We start from the raw sequence: 17,577 nt of genomic DNA, 5'->3' as shown, positions 1-17,577 counted from the left end.
CCTTACTCTTAGCAAGAAACTTAGCTCAGTTAGAATGGTTTCAGGATGAGAATAAAGCTATCGCTTTTATCTAAATCCTAGGGCAAGTTCTAGGTATCTAATCTAGAATCAGACATTAATGACAATTCTAATGATTATAATCAAAACTCAGCAATCCATAGTTGGGGCTAATCCCTCATAACCTATTTAAACCCTAAAATCAAACAATGGAACTACTCAGACATGGACAAGCAATTCATGAAAGCAATTAGGTAAAAAAACTTCATTAGAATAGTAAATAAATATTAATGGAGTTCCAATCACAGATATAACTTTGGATCTTCTCTCCAATCTATCGAAATCCTAAAAACCTTTTGCTGAAAGTAGTAAAACTAGAAACACAAGAAAGCACACTTTTGCCTCTAACATGGTGACAACGCTTATATAATTAAGTTAAAACTCGTCAGGGGTGATCTTGTAAATTGGTGAAGACATGGGCTTACCAAAAACGGGCTTTCTGCGCGCTTCGCTGTCGATCGATGTTCTGATGTGAACATCGATCAATATGTGTTCCTCAATATCGACCGATGGTCATCTCGGGTGCTTGCTCCAAATATCTCCAAAAGGCTCCATTCTAAAATGGTCCAAAATCATCACTTATCTCAAAATCACTTCTGATCTTATAAATATAATAAATAGACTCTATAATATAATAATTAGTAGTAAAAACACCTATAAATCATGGGTGAAAGTGGGTCAAATCCGTGGTCTATCAGACTACTGACATGGTTTTTTTCATATGGTTTGACCCGCCAGGAGCCTTTAAAGAATAATTGTCATTTGCTTCAGAACTTGTCATGCCTCGTTTATATTTTCACTATAAAATAGAATTTAAAATAAAAATATTTCAGTCTACTCTATTTGCATTTTATAATATAGTTAAAATGAGTTTATTTTGCAAGTAAAGTAATTTGTTTATTTTGTTCATCGTTCTATTTTTCACGTTAAAATAAAATATCATTAGAGTAGAATACAGTTATATTATAGAGTTACTCGCGAAGAAATTAATAAAATGATCAATTGGAGATGGTCTTGCCAAATGGCTAGCTTCTCATCAGTCAGTACCATGCCTTCTCAGATAAGGCATTTCCAGTAAGCGCCCATAACATATTTACTTGAAGTATCGTTTCACAATCACTGAATTATGAAGTTTCATTACTTCCGGTCAAATGGTTCGCCTTTGATTTACTATGAATATCAAAAAACAAAGTCACCAGTTAACCCTACGACTATCATAACTCAATCGCGAGGTGAATTTCAAAATCCTTCTACTTCATAGTTTGAAAATGTATATTTTTAAAAATTAATATATTATTAATTAGACTATATATTTCTATAAATCTATTATTAATTAGAAATAAACAGTAGCTTAAATTAAAAAAGCAAGTTTTGGTGAAGAGTTAAATCCAAATATTGTTAAAAAATTGCATTATGAATATATAGTGACATTGCGTGAAAAAAAAAGATATTGGAACAACAATAATTACTTGTGGGAAACCATTTGATATTCAGCTGATCCACAAAGTAACGTGGATTTTCCCTATTTATACTGAAAATAATAGACACCCATTTTTCAAGAATTTCATCATTTTGCCATTACAATCCTTTCCTTCTTAAGAAAAAACAATTGCAATATATTGCGAATTCCCCAATCAAAGGCCTCTCCCACTTGTGATTGCCTCACCACTACGATCGTCACATCCAACTCAAATCGTATCGTTAAAATATATCTTAAATAGTCTACCCACCATGACAGAAAACCCTAATCTTCATGCATATATATATATATATAAAAGATCTCCGTATTCGTCGTCTTAAGGGTACTTAACTAAACCTATCGACCGAAGCTTGGAGAGGTAAGTTATGCTCATTTCATGTCAATAAAATTGATCTAGAACACTATTCATTTCTAAACCACTATGTTTTAATTTTCTTCTGCAGATCATAATATAAAACAGAGATGAGGGTAAAACTTAAGTTTATTTTAGTTGTTATCATGGTGGTGATGATCACTGTATGCTCTTGTTCGGATGCGAGGACTACCATTCCCCAAAAAAATAATCAAGAAAAGGGGAAAATATACGGAAAAATGACAGGGAAAGAAGAAGATTTAACTGAGAAAATAGAACACCCCAGAAGCAGTGTAGACAATCACCATTACATCCCAAGACAAGATTTCAACAACTACGGACCTGGAGGCGATAACAACGGAAATGGCGGGGGATAATTAAATCAAATCGTTAAAAACTAAATCAATATATATATATATATATAGATGTCAAATAAATATGTATTATATAGAAAATAAAACATGGCTGTATGTCTATGTGAAATTATACTGTATGTCAATATATCACACTGTATGAATCCTCTTATGTTTAATAAATAATAAGCCCTTCTAGTTATGATTTCACATTGACATCTCATAGTGAGAACATATGATAAGGTATATGAATTTCTAACTTAAAACTAATTAACAACTAACTATTGTGAAATTTTATTTCTATCATAATTTTTCTTGGAATGATGTTTTTGTCTATTGATCTCAATATATTTAGAAAAATATGAAAGAGACAAAAAGTTTTGTTAGATTTGTGAAAGATAAGAGAATGATCGATAATACTTGTGACAAAATGATTTTTTGGAATAGATTTCACAAAGCCTTTACATTGTAATATATTAACTTATTATAATGCTCTAACATCGTTTTTCAACCTTATACTAATGATTTATGCCACAGCTGTAAAGTAGCTAAGTCATTAGATATACTAAAGGGTGGAAAAACTGTTACAGAGGAGGATCATCTTCTTACTTTCTCCAACATCTCCTTTTTCAGGGACAGACGCTGAGAGATTTCTTGTCTTCACATGACTCTATGATTGGACATGTGACACCCCCCCTCGAAAACTGTGCAGATGCGTTTTATCAATGTACGGAGGAAGTCCCACCAATTGATTTAGCTCAAATTTGGACACAAGATAGAGAATTGAGTTAGTTTTACAGCGCCACCGATTTTAGGTCGATCAGACGGCTGGATCAAAATTTATGTTATTTTAGTGAAGAGCATTCAGTCTGACGCGCGAGAGGAAATTGTCAGCTTGTAGCATGGTGTCGAGCGACACCCGTCCTGATTTGCTCCCGACAATTTTTTATCAACTTCCAAGAATTTCAAAGTGGTCCAGAAGTTTCCCTTATTATAAAAAGAGCGGAGAACATGTTTAAAATACCATATTATTTTAAACCATTATTGACGGTTGATGTTTCTTTTAAGCTTTGATTGAGGATTGAAGAGAAGAGAAAAACTCTTTGGAGAGTTTTATTAGAATTTCAGTAATTCTTATTTTATTTATATATATGCAGTATATTCTGTCTTTAATTATGTTGTCCATGATCATGTCTGAGTAAACTACTTGTTAGATTTATTGATTTCATGAGCTTAATGTCAACCTCAAAAATTGCTAGGGTTCACTAATTTCTACACCAGGATGGCTTGTAATATTAGGATTAATAGTATATAACCTAGGATCATAGGTCAGTCGAACGACAAGAAATTGTAATCAATTACCGAAACCCGATCAAAGGACAGACAAACTCTTACCCCAACAAGTTTATGAGTAAACATGTAGTCTTTTTCTGATTTCTTTTCTCCCTACATTTCCCTTCTCTTGATCCTTTTCTCTTTTTTATTTTTTTATTTTTTTCCTTTTTATTGACAATGTAGGCGAACTGTGGGGTCATCGGTAATGTACCAACCCCTCGCTTCCAACGATGTGTGATCATTTCGTTGAATTAGAATAGTGGGGTCACCGGTAATGTACCTATCCGTCTGCATCTCAAAAATCATCTCAATCTTTTCTTTTTCCTTCTTTCTGGATGCCGAAGAGAGGAGAGAAGGAAACCAAAAACACATAGACTTTTCCCTTTTAGACCTAAAAGAGGAATCTGATTCAATGTATACCAAACCCCAAAACAAGCAACTTGAATTGATTAAGGTTGGAAGTCAGCTTTGGTTCCTTCGGACTTTCTCAACTAGAGTGGATGTTATTGGCAGGTGATCCGCTTTGGCGTTTCCATTCTGTACACCTTGCAGCCAATAACCTTAAAGAATGGTGCTAGAGAATGGTTCGATAATAAGTAAAATTGAAAAAATTTCATCCCCTTCTTGACTTTATAAAACTTAAAAAAACTCATAAAATAAAACCTAAAACAAAACACAATATCAGTAGTACCTCCTTCAGACTTAAACAAGACTGTCTCCAATATTATACAGTCTGAGATTGGTGAAGAAAAATAATTCATAAGGAAAAATTTATTAAGGAAAATCGGTATATATGCTTGCTGGATGTGAGTGGCGATCGACACAGTTAAGTGGCGATCAATTGATTCTCATGATGGTTCGTCGATTGACATTGATCAGGCGTCGGTTGATGCTGAGTGCATGTTTGTCTTTCTCGGATATTTTTTTCAATGAACAGTGTCGATTGGTGCTGCTACAGTAGTATCGCTCGGCGCTGCTACAATGTCGTGACGGTTCATCATCTTTTTCTTGAAATAAATAAACGCGAAAAATCAGTATAGAGTGAAAAATAAAATTAAAACTTACCTAACAGTGGGTTGCCTCTCATTCAACGCTTATTTTCAGTCATTAGCTTGACTTATATGATTCAGTCCTGATGAGAATGAGAACTTGCTCCAAAACAAGCCTCTGTATCTCTCTTCCTCATTTTGTTGATGTTGTTGACAAAATCCATTGCATAAGCTTCCCCTATGTCTTTCAGCTCTGGAGGACATAGCACTTTGACCTTGGTAAGAGGCTGTAGACCTCCTTAGCAGCGCACTCTGTACTCAAGACTTCCTTCATGACATTGCGAAGGAACGAGTGATAGGAAATTTGTGTCTACATTCTTTTTCTTTTTCTTCTTCCAGGCCTTTCCCCCACACTTAAGCTTTTCAGTCTTGGGATGTTCTGAAATTCGAAGGGTGTCAACCGATGCTGATGGCTGAGTGTTGATCCACGCTGATGATGTTTTTGCAGTCTCGTGACTTGAATCAGTTGTAGGTGCTGGATCGCCAGACAGCTCTATGCATGAAATAAACTCCTCGCTTTTGTTCTTCTCCACAAGATCATAGAAGACAGTTTCATCAACGTTAGTCAGGCACATCTTATTCTTCTTTAGATTACAGATTGCCCCCATTGTAGCCATGAAGGCTCTTTCAAAAATAAGAGAAGATATTGATCTCACTCAAATTACCCTAAGGAGTGAATTACTCTCTCAAATAAGAGGTTCAGTTGTAGTACTTAGGGATCAAATTCACAGGGAGCTAGAGAACCTAATAAATCTAATCAGATTGATTAAGCTTGGTTGATTTAATGATTTAAATGTAAAGTTGCAAGTTTGTGAGCAAAATAATTGCTCGATTGATTTGATTGGGGTTTTGGTACTTAGATGAAAATATCTAGACTTAGGGTTTTTATTTAGGTAATCACGATTATAGTCCTACAGATACCTAATAAGTTGTATACATGATATTATAGAGCTCAAAACTTATAAAAAATCCATTAGGCTCTCGCTTTATAGGTTTGTCTAATGATCTTATATTAGTGTCGATCGATGATTCTATAGGATTATCGATCGATACACTTGTTGAACCGTCGACCGATGATTCGATTATAATATCGATCGACGCGCTTGGTCAAGCTTTAATGCGCAGGTTGAATGTGCTCACTAAGCTTCCTAGATCAGCTCTCGCCTTACTCTACCAATCTTAGCTCAGTTAGGATGGATTCAGGGTGAGATGCAAGCTATCGCTTATACCTACAACTCCTAGGACAAGTTCTAGGTAGCTAATCTAGAAGCAGACATTAATGACAATCCTAAAGATGAATATCACAACTTAGGAATCTATAGTTGGGGCTAATCCCTCATAACCTATTTAAACCCTAAAATCTAACAAGAGAACTACTCAGACATGGCGAAGCAATTCATAATAGCAATAAGGTATAAAAACTGCATAGATAAATAGATAGATATCAATGGAGTTCCAATCACAAATCTCTTTGGATCTTCTATCCAATCTACTAAAATTCCTAGAAAACCTTTTGCTGTGAAAATAGTAAAAAAAAAGAAAGCACACATTGCCTCTAACATGTTGGCAAAGCTTATATAGTTAGGCTAAAACTCATCAGAGGTAATCTTGTAAATTGGTGAAGACTTGGGCTCTAAGTCGGTTGAGACCAAATGGACTTTCTGCGCGCTTCGCTGTCGATCGATGTCACAATGTGAACATCGATCGATTATTATTCTATCGATCGATTATTATTCTATCGATCGATTATTATTCTATCGATCAATTATTATTCTTCTATGTCCACTGATGGTCGTGCTCGATGGTCATCTCGGGTGCTTACTCCAAATATCTCCAAAATGCTCCAAAATCATCACTTTCCTCCAAATCACTCATGATCCTATAAATATACTAAATAGACTCTATAATATAATTATTAGTAGTTAAAACACTTATAAACCATGGGTAAAAATGGGTCAAATCCATGGTCTATCAACTCCCCCAGACTTACCCTTTTGCTTGTCCTAGAGCAAAACATACATGCAGTCTCTCTGGAAGAGGTTTGAAAACAGCTTTAAAACTTAGAATCAACACCTTAGAAAATCCTAGTCTTAGAAGCATACTATACCATATTCTAATCTAGCAACCAAGTTCATCTAGTCAACAACTTAGCAAATCATGTCTGACAATCCCCTCTACCAACCTCAATTCTTACATAAATAAAGTGTAGGCTTTACCTTAGGGGTATCGATCACAGGATGCAAGGATGCTCAAACAAGTATCTGGATCTGCAGGTAAACTATAGTTCATATCCTCTCTCTCTACTAATTTTCTCTCTCAGTCAAAGTCTGCTTTTATTGCAAGATCATTGACCAAGATTGGACATGCTACCATGAATCAAGCTTTATGGTTGTAGCCACCAAATCCTGTTCACTTTTTTTTGACCTATATCCTAGGATTATTTGTGAATCAAGCCTTAATGGTTGTAGCCACCAAGTCTTATTCTAATCCTTTACCTATAGAATTCCTATGAAGCAAGCCTTAATGGTTGTAGCCACCAAGTCATGTTCGAATTTCTTCCTAATTTATCTATAATATTACATATATATATTTTATATCTATATCTATAATTATATATATATATTTCAAAAAAATAGAGAGAGAGGGTGATAAATCTACACAAGGCTTTACCTTCCAGACTTGTTTGAAGAATCCAATCCCATGTATACCAAGCCCCAAGACAAGCAGAGTTGAGCTCAATTAGATTGGAGGTCAGCTTTGGTTCCTTCAAACACTCTCAGCAAATGTAACATAGTTGACAGGTTGATCCACTTTGGTATCTTTAGTGCTATCTGCAATTAGTAAGTCTAGAATGGTGTGGTTAGATAATAAGCAAAATCAATAAGTTCATCATCCCCTTCCTAACTCAATAAAAACTTTTTTTGAAAACATTTTAAATAAGACTCATGAATAAACTAATATCAGTAAACCTCCTCCCAGACTTAAACTACACTATCTCCAGTGTAAATTCTGTCGGAGTTATGGCGATAACGATCAATTACTTTGGTCACCAATTCATTTACTGCTTTAAAACCTATTAATCTAGCTTTACTTCAGAGACTATAAATCTATTGTCTAATCCTAGAGTCTCTGTGGATTCGATCCTTAAGTACTACATTTGAACCTCTTATTTGAGAGAGTAATTCACTCTTTAGGGTAATCTGAGTGATATCAAATTTGGCACCGTTGTCGGGGACTCTTTTTTATTACTCTTTCTTATTACCACTAGATTACTAGATTTTGTTACTGAATTTGCTAAAGTTTTCTCTCTTTCCCTGCTGACACATGTACTTAAGATGGAGGACATGGATTTCGGCCGGCCATCGATCGACAAAATGATGAAAACATCGAGCGACGAGACAACGGAAACATCAATCGACGCTTCACACCAAACATCGATCGACGCTTCACACCAAACATCGATCGACGACGCTCCGCCGGAAGCATGTAAGTTTTCTCTTACCAATCATGTTAATGAGGAAGTAGTCCTAGGTGAGCCTAAAGGTCAACTAAGCAATGCAATTAACCAAATCATAAATGAACAGGGGACTGCAATCCCTGTTAAAATTAATTCAATCTCAAAAAGAGATGAAGAAACAAAATTGCCTTTGCAAGACTATTTAAATCCTGGTAGGACCTATTCCAATAGGTCAGCCATTAAGCTACCAAAGGACGACACCAAGAGATTCAGGCTTAGCCTCGAGCACCTAATCTTGGTACGTCAGAACCCTTTCTGTGGAACCATCTCAGAACACCAGCACGATCAGCTCGGTCGTTCGCCGAACTGGACTTGGTCCAGCTCGGCGAACGGCCGAGCTGAATCCGTGTTCGATCCAACTCGGCAGTTCGCCGAGCTGAATGCAACAGATGATCTAGCTCGTTCGGTTCATCGAATTGATCACTAGACCTTTGATAGTTTTTTATGTTCTTTCTCGACTTCTTTTTTGTTTTTATGGAAGAGAAGTTTTTATCGGAATTTTTTCCGACGTTGATTTCGTCGTAACCGATTTTGACCCCAACAGTTAGCCTCCCAGCTCGTTAGGATCGTGAGGTTCTTGCGAGTGGCTTAGACATGTTTGAGTAAGTTAGACAGAATCGACTGTCCGAAAACCCGAAGATGAATAGTGAATCTTTTCACCTATAAGTAGTTGGAGTAAGTTTTCAAATTCTTTACTTGCTCATTCCCACAAATTTTTTTCCCAAAGAAGATCCTTTGCTCTCTTCTCTTCCTTTGCAAACATTCTCTTCCTTTTCCTCTCCTTTTCTTTTTTTTTTCTTTTTTGAAAAGGAAAGATCATGCTTTCGAAGAGAAAACCTTCCACCAAGTCTCGTTGCAATCATTCCATTCCTGATGGTTCCAACTCGCAGCATGTCGGTGTTGTGCCAAAGGTGGAATTCTCAGCCGACTCGATCGATCATGAGGAGGTCGATGCATACTGGACCGCTAGGGGAGAAGTGAAACCTCCCGTTCCTGTGCTATCGGTTCCTGCCCCTTTTAAAACCAACCATGTGGCCGGCTGTCCGAGCTCGCGGCCATTAGACGTTTCTGCAGGATTCCTGAATCAGTTGAGTTTCGCCTCCCAGAAGGTGGGGAAGTTGCACAATCTCTGCCCGAAGGCTATATCACGTGCTATGAGACGTACTTGATGTAATGTCATCTACGGTTCCCTATCCCGGAGCTTATTGTACAACTTCTTAACCATTTCAACTTGTCGATAAGCCAGGTTAATCCGTGCGGTTTACATCACCTTGTTGGAATCTTAGTGCTGAGTTACGAACTGGGGATCACCCTTGGCGCTGATCATCTCGAGGCCCTAGTCGAGCCCCGATGGTCTACTTCACTCATATTCCAAGTGAGGCCTCGTCTGAACATGGCGATCATCTCGGAGTTCATATCGAAATACCATTTTTGGAAGGAGCAGTTCTTCTTTGTCCGCGTTAGCGATGCCTCGGTGGAAGCGAGCTCCATCCCCGTGTTTAGGACTGGATGGGGGAAAAAGGTATTCCTTATTCCGAACGTTTGCTATCTTTGGTTTCGACGGTGTCTGATCTTCACTTGTGTTGTTTAAGTTTTTTTGTGTTTTTTAGAGTGTCCACCACTTTCTATCAGGTTCCCGAGGGATTGCTCACCGTTCGAGAGTTATTACGCGGACGTCCATGCTTTTGGGCGGACTTTTCCCCGAAGCGGGTCCGTCGTGCTGTCGCACTCTACCGTTCCCGGTTTCAGCCGGACCTGTCGACTGAAGAAGGGTCGGAGTCCAGTATGGATGGGTTTATTCCATATGTGCCTCAGACGAAGAGAGACAGGTCGAAGCCTCGCAAGGACAAGCACCTTATGGTGGATGAAGACGTGGTTGACGGACAGCTTTCTCCTGACAACATACTCAAGGATTATCTTGACAGTCAAGCCGTTGGAAGCAGCGTCGAGCAGTTTAACCTTGACGGGTTGTTTGAATTCGACTTTCCTCCGACCGATGGTGGATCCAACGAAGTGCCAGATTTTTCCAAGGCGGCGAGGATGGTCAGTGGGGAAGGTTCTCATCTTTGGACATTCTCGAGTTTTGTTTGGCCTTATGCCTTACTGATTTTGAGAATTCTCGCTGGGCCTTCTTATGATAAACAGAGCCCTCGATACAAGCAAACAAGAGGCTCAGATGGCTCGATTCAAGGCTGAGGTGGCTGACAAAGAGATTTCTCGTTTGAAAGATGAGTTGGAAGGTTCTCATCGTCGTGAGAGAGAGTCGTTCGAGAAGGAGGTTAACCATGCCTATAGGCGAGGGAAGAGAGAGATAGTGGAAGTTATGAAGAGCCGTTGTGATAAGTTCTCGCAAAAGTTTGGAGAGCTCAAGGGGTGCCACAAGGCGCTCGCGGATTATCGCGAGTGTCGTTGAACCGTGGGTGGTTTTTACCTTACGCAGCTCCCCGACTACTCGTTTGCTAGCGAGTATGCGAAGCAGGCCGGGAATATGGCCGAGAAAGACAAAGATTTAAAATTTTCTGAGGTTGAGGAAGAAATTTGGGAGCAATGGGAACCAGTTCCTGTTTCTCCTGACACGGTGGAGGCCGAGTTGAGAGATCCTGGCGAGGCGGGCGAAGTGGAGCAGCCGGTGGCTCCGCTTAATGTGAACGACTATTCGATCGGAAGATCGATGAGTGGAGACTTCGACCTTGGCGATTGACTGCAAGGTTCATTTGTTCGGGAAAGTGTTCCCTTGACTTTGTAATTTGTTTCTGATATTTGTACGTGTACTGGCCCAGTATGGCCGTAATGGGACTGGCCGTGTGAGGCTTCGAATCCCAGCCGTTTTACCGGCTTTGTGTTTCAACCAAGGTTTTTTTAAAAAGGAGGTTTTTAAGGATGTTTGGGTTTTTTGCTAAGTGTAAGGAGAAGGTTTTGAGTTGTCATCTCGTCCTTCGCCCCTTTTTTATTTTATTTTAATGGATCGTCAAACTCGTTGCTGATTGAAGCTTTGAGCGTGTTTTTGGACGAAGAGACACGCTTTCAGGATCTCGTATCTTTTCGATATCATGCGTTGAGATGTTAGAGACCAGTGTGCTGGGTTTAGGGTAAGACCTAGGTTTACTTTCGGCTGACGGCTTTTGCGATAACTAATCGGCTGTCGTTTAGCTTGTTGCGATTTTAACCTGACTCCATTCCGCTTTAAAGTCCACGATATGTTCTTGGCTTATACGACTTGTATAGTAGGAATCGAGCATCTCTTCGAGGACAATTTTTAAGTCTCCCGAAAGTGCTGACCAAAATTTCGGATTTCTTTTATCGCGCACCATCTTATCCTAGTCAGATGTAAGAGGACCTATCGTTTTGATGGGTCTAAATGCGTTTGCTTAAGACGGCTAATGTGCTCGGCGGGGCCAGTCGACGAGCGTTTGCAATTTATAGTCGCGAACAGATTGAGAGCATGTTTTTGAAGATCTAAGCGACGTCTCGCTAATTTCTTCGAAAACGTACTGTTAGTGATATTCTGAGTATCTGAGATCTGGGTCTCGTGTTCTGGTCGGGAGACCAAAACATTTTTATGAAAGAGTTTATGCGATGGAATCTGTTGATTCCGGCCATGCCTTAGCCGATGTGACGAAGTTTCTTTGGCGGATAAGTTGGTGTGGAGTTGATCCGTTTCGAGGTAGGATGATTTGTGGCGAGTTTCCGCTTTAGTTTCGTACGATAATCGTTTTGCTCATCTTTGGATGTTTTCAAGATGTTTTTACAAAATAAGAGAGGTGTTAACGAAGTTTTTATTGCCAAAAAAGTTTCAAAAATATTGAGTACAAGGTAAATATTTTAGAATGCGGGAATATAGGAGTATTCGTATATGTACCCAATCCACCCCCCTTCTGGAGAGGAGGGATAGCTGAACTCGTCCTTTAACGAGCTGCCTACGTACCCTCTTCGGGGATCAAGCTGTTGGGGTCAAAATCGGTCACAACAGAATCAATGTCTGGAAGTCCGTAAAAATCGGCATGAACATTTTTACGAAAAGTAATCTTCGTAAAGAAATCTTTACGAAGAGCCTTGCGGTAAAATCTTGTTCTAATCTCAATCGAACCACTAAATACCGATTGTCCGAAGGCAACAGACACGTATCCAAATCGGCCATGGACAAGCTCAAGTATGGCCATCGGACCACGCACAAGCCAAGCTCGGTCGCTACGTAGCGACCGAGCTTGGCTTGTGCGTGGTCCGATGGCCATACTTGAGCTTGTCCATGGCCGACCGAGCTCAAGCCACGGCTCGATCGCTATGTAGCGACCGAGCTTGCGTAGTGACCGAACTTTCCCAAAACGTCGATTCTACACGAATCCATGCATTCTCGTCTACCCTTTAATGCTATCTCCCGTAGGCCATGGCTAAACCATTCTTTGTTCCTCATCACTCGAAGTCATCAGTCAAACTTTATGATAAAAACAGCGGGAAGTTTGTTTTTATCGAATAAACCGTAATAAACGTTTCAAGTCAAAGACGGCTCAAAGAGGCCCAAAACGCAACTCGAAGCCCACTTACGATTTCTTAACCGAAAACCCATAAGCCTTATGACGGTTTATGCTTGGTTCGTAAATCAAGATAAATGTCAAGTTTCCACGGATAAATGTAAAGTTTCCAAAGATAATCATGAAGATCGGGAAAATTGGAATATCTCCATTTTTGAGCTATGATGGCTTAAGGGCAGATGGGGAAAGGCGCAAACCGACCTAGGAGAAAGTATATAAGGAGTCCTAGGCGAGAGGCAAAGGGAGAACTCTCGGCATTTAGAAACTTTGAGGCATGATTCTCGACATGCTCTGTTTCTATGACTGGCACCCGATTACCAGACGAACGCGCACAAGCAGTTCGACCTCTTGGTTCACTCTTGAACTACGTTCAGCTTGATCCTCGAAAGGGGTGCGTAGGCAGCCTTTCATAAGGTTCAGTCCGAAATCAATCAAAACCAATTTCATACCTTTTCCGTCTTCTGTTATCGAGCTCTGACTCAACTAGGTTTAAGCTTTTAGGTTGATAGAGCTAGGTAATTCGCTGACAGCTCTTGCGGCCGAAGCTTTTATAGTCTCTTGTAATGATCGCAACGCTCTTACACGGATTCGAAATAAGATCTACTTTTTCTATAAATTTGTTTTGTTATCTTTTCATATTTTCCGCATTTATTTGGTCACATGTCGTTGGCTCTCGCAGAGAATCCGGGACCTCAGGAAAAGTTAGGTTCCTGACTTTCCTCTGATTACGGAAATCGACAGTGTGAATTTTGGTTCCCACAGTTTGGCGCTAGAAGGAGGGGGGATACGGATTACTCTAACTCATAGCCGCAAAACGCTTGATGAAAACAATGTCTGGAAATACGAAAGACAAAATCGCAGTTCGCAACAACGCTGCTAAGACAAATCCAGCTGCCACTGCGCCTATGGCCAACACTTACGCAAACACCACAATTCTTGAGAAAATCGAAAACCTTGCCGCGACTCTTCGCCACAGGAATTGCAATGAAATGAGCTCGCGATTTTTCTTTCTAAACATAAAGGGAAACGATAAATCTTATCAAACCTAGTAAGTTTGGCTCATTACCGAACTAAAGAAATCTCAACATGTAAGGGTTTTACCAAAACACATTTTCCGAAAACTTTTCGGAAAAGTAAAATTTCCTCTCCCCAAAACTGCAGAAAAACCCTAGGTTAATCGCGGAAAAAGGAAGCACAGCAAATCGGGTACATAACTCGCCGTTGTACTTCTTCTGACTATCTTGTGGAAAAACCCTAGGTCGGTCGCGGAAAGAAGGAAGCACATCAAATCTGGTACATAACTCGCCGCTGTACTTCTTCCGAATATCTTTCGGAAAAACCCTAGATTTATCGTATAAAAAGGAAGCGCATCAAATCGGTTATGAGACCCCCACTGCTGTACAAATAACTTTCAGAGAAACAAAGTTAATTTCTATAGAATCACCCGAAACCTAAAACGGCTGACGAAGACTAAATAAAGCAAAACGGGAGATCGTATCCCCACCGCTAAAACGTTTTCTGAAGCCTAAGGCTTCGTAAGAATTCAAGTATCACTTCTATAGTAACAAATTCCGCGAGTTGTCGATGTTTGTTACCTAAATATTACTTCGTAAAAAAACTACTCGAAACTTCCATGGATCAATCCCACGGATATGAGAAAAACTTCTGATTAAGTTTGGTTGCAATAATTAACCTCGTCACGGTTCTCGAACAACCAAAACTTGAAAACTTCTTTACGGAACAAGCCTCGTAAAATTATGCTCGACAACATCTTTCGAAATAACCTTTGCAAAAATTAAGCTCGACAACCTTTTACGAAACAACTTTCGTAAAATTAAAATCGATAACATTGTACGGAATAACTTCCGTAAAATTAAACTCGATATTATTTTTCGAATTTTTTTTCGTAAAACTAAAGTTGGTAACATTTGATAACCTTTGAAAGTCTAACAACAATCGCAGAAAAAGAATCTCGGATAAGGAAAGAGATGGAGCAAAATCCAAGAATCAAAATTCGCCCATCCACCTCTCTCCACGGTCTCACCATCCTTCCTCTCGCGCCTCGATCTGTCGCCAAAATCTCGTCACCTGGCAAGCCTTCCTGATCATCCTTGGCACCTCTTGATCATCCCTGGCTATTCCTAAACTCTAAAAAGTTTTTGACGAGATGCTCATTCACTTTCGTACATCCAATGATACTCAGATTGAAACATGGATCACGAAAACCGCAAATATTGACAGCAGCCTAAACACGGCCAGGAAAGCAGAGAAGTTCAGGAAGAATCTATATTGTTGCTATTCGAAATGGGCAGACAGACACGAAAAGAGTAAGGGAAAATGAGCAAGCCAAACGGAGAAGAGGCTAACCCGAATCTTCGAGAGAACTAAGGTATTTCCGACTTGAAATCAGGCTTGGAACTTTCGTAGGCAATTACAAAGAAATAGAAACGCCTTTGAGACTGCTGTAGAACTTTAGGGAACTTAAAACCTAGGTAGATAGTCTAGCGAACTAAGTCTTAGGTGATTTTTCCTGTCCCGGTATATTGTTCCATGACTGTCCAGCCAGATCTTGCAAACTGAACTAAACTCTCTGAAAATCGAGAAACGATCACCACGCCTATCCAGCTCGCCTCCTAAAGAGAGAAAAAACTAGAGACACAAACGTCATCTTAAAACCGATTTGTTTCTAGCGATTTTCTTAAAACCGACATATTCCAAGTCGTCAACCTGGAAACAACCAAATCACAGTCCTAGCGTCGTCTGTAAATCATCCCGGATTATCGATCATTCCAGACCTCAGATGAAGAAACGTACACAACTCTTCAAAGTATCGGTTCAACCGTTTTCTTTCGTAAAAAAAGAAAAAAAAGGGGGAGTAGGTACATATACTATACTCGTATACTCTTAAACTTCAAAAACTTTTGCAAAACGTCAAGAAAACGCTTTCGTCAAAGCAAATCGTCCCAAGTAGGCAAACGACGATCTAAAATTCGTCTAAATGCTAGCAACATATCCAGACGATCATGAACATAATCTCAAAGATTACACAGCATTTCCTGTCGCAATCATGCAAATAGAAAACCTGTATCAATATCAAACTGAAACTCGACGATTAGCCAAAGTCTTGAAGCCTTTTCCGGCTTTAATTTAAGCCATTTTCGTATAAAACTTTCTATGAGAAATCTTCAAGCATCAAAGCATTTCATTCAGTTTCCGTTGAAACCAAGTGAGTCACGAAAAAGCATCGAGAAAATTTGTGACGAAGAAAACTCGAGAATAAATGTAGCATCGAGCACATTAAAGGGAACACTTTCTTCCCGATCGTTGGCTAGATCTACCTCTGGTTGACCAATTCGTTCCAGAAACGAATGTGTCATGAGAATCCTCTAAAAAAAACCAATGAAAAACGTTCTGCGACTAGATCATAGTGAAATAAACTTCGGTAACACTCCATGAGTAACTCCATGCAACTTTCACCTAAGATCAAAATCACAGCAGAAACGTTTCTCGTAAAACCCGCAGAAACAACGCTACTTTGACATGTGTATACATATCACCGATTTACAATCTTCGTAAAACTGGTCCCCATTACTTACACGAAAAATCCTTCGTACAATCAAACCAAGTCTTACGAAGAAACTTTTGAAAGTAAACATAACTGGTTTTACGAAGAAGTAAATTTTGTATAGCAAACACAAAGCTGTAAAATCTGACTTTGGATGACCAATCTAAACAGAGATCTCTTCGCATTACAATTTAATAGATCTCGTATTTTAGCCATGCCGCTCACTGGCTTCTGCGTTTTGTTCCCCCCGGTCACATCCGAGCAGGCAATCGTCCCGCAACTGACTCCGCATTGGTTCTGTATCAAACCTCTTAGGCTACGTCTTCTTCAGACAAAAACGAATCAATTTTCATAAGACTATAGGTAACATTATACGAAACATTCATCGTATAACTGAAACATAAAACATAGAATCGTAAACTAACATGACCTTAAATATCAATCTCGACAAGCGCTCTTTGGTCCTTGGTCAATTACGACTTCCAGTAAAGGTCCAAACCAGAATTTGCCATCCCTTTTAAGGACGATCGTAAACTAACATGACCTTAAATATCAAAGTACCATGGTCTAATCCTCGACCTACAACATCCTTGGCTATCTGCGTGAACACATCCTTCACGCCAAGCCAAACTATTTGAGAAACCATCGCTCCATCACTTAATGGCTAAACGACAATCTACGATTTGTCTAAAAACGTCGTGAGACTATTAAGAAAATAATTATCGTATAACCCACGGTCGGAAATCATATGATATATTCTTCGTAACGAAACTCAGTCCTAACAACCAAACGGTTAACGGAAAACCAAAACTTGTCGACAATCGACCAAGTTCGATACATTCCACAATTCACTTTAAGCCCGCTATGTTTTACCCATAATACACGGCATGTAAGGAAAAAATCGTAACAAAGCTTCTAGAGCTATACGAACATCCTCAAAAATGCACGAAATAGATCTCGAAAGGCCAACACTTCACAAAGCACTATGAAGGAAAACGCTTCCTCCCATGGACAAATTTACGCGACCCCTCAGTCCTAATTCCTCGATCGCAAATCAAATTATTAGCAAACAACAATTTTGGCTGCGAACATCCGTAGACAGACCAGAATGTTTCTCAAACGCAGGGCTAAGACTAAACCCTTGCAATATCGCGAAACATCTTCAAGCCCGCGTACATTTCAAGCACGAAACGCGGCACACAAAAGAAAAAATCAATCTTCAGCATTGCGAGGCCTTCTTGGAAGACCAAACAGTCATACATACTAACATCTTCTCAAACACGTATTCTTCGCGAAGACTCAAAAACGGTAATATCTACCGATAAGTTTGTTGCTGATCA

At 39.3% G+C, this 17,577-nt stretch overlaps 1 protein-coding gene across 1 annotated transcript; it reads left to right on the top strand.

The window, feature by feature from the left end:
* Window positions 1-1,802: 1,802 nt before the first annotated feature.
* LOC106298075 lies at window positions 1,803-2,452 on the top strand. Its single transcript, XM_013734173.1, has 2 exons — window positions 1,803-1,895; window positions 1,981-2,452. The coding sequence occupies exon 2, from the start codon at window positions 2,000-2,002 to the stop codon at window positions 2,264-2,266; it is 267 nt and encodes an 88-aa protein (XP_013589627.1). The 5' UTR covers window positions 1,803-1,895; window positions 1,981-1,999; the 3' UTR covers window positions 2,267-2,452.
* Window positions 2,453-17,577: the final 15,125 nt, after the last annotated feature.

This window comes from Brassica oleracea, chromosome C1 (genome assembly GCF_000695525.1).
Source record: "Brassica oleracea var. oleracea cultivar TO1000 chromosome C1, BOL, whole genome shotgun sequence".
Lineage (NCBI taxonomy): Eukaryota > Viridiplantae > Streptophyta > Magnoliopsida > Brassicales > Brassicaceae > Brassica > Brassica oleracea.
Note: the sequence above shows the minus strand (reverse complement) of the source record. Positions and strands in the feature narration are given on the sequence as shown.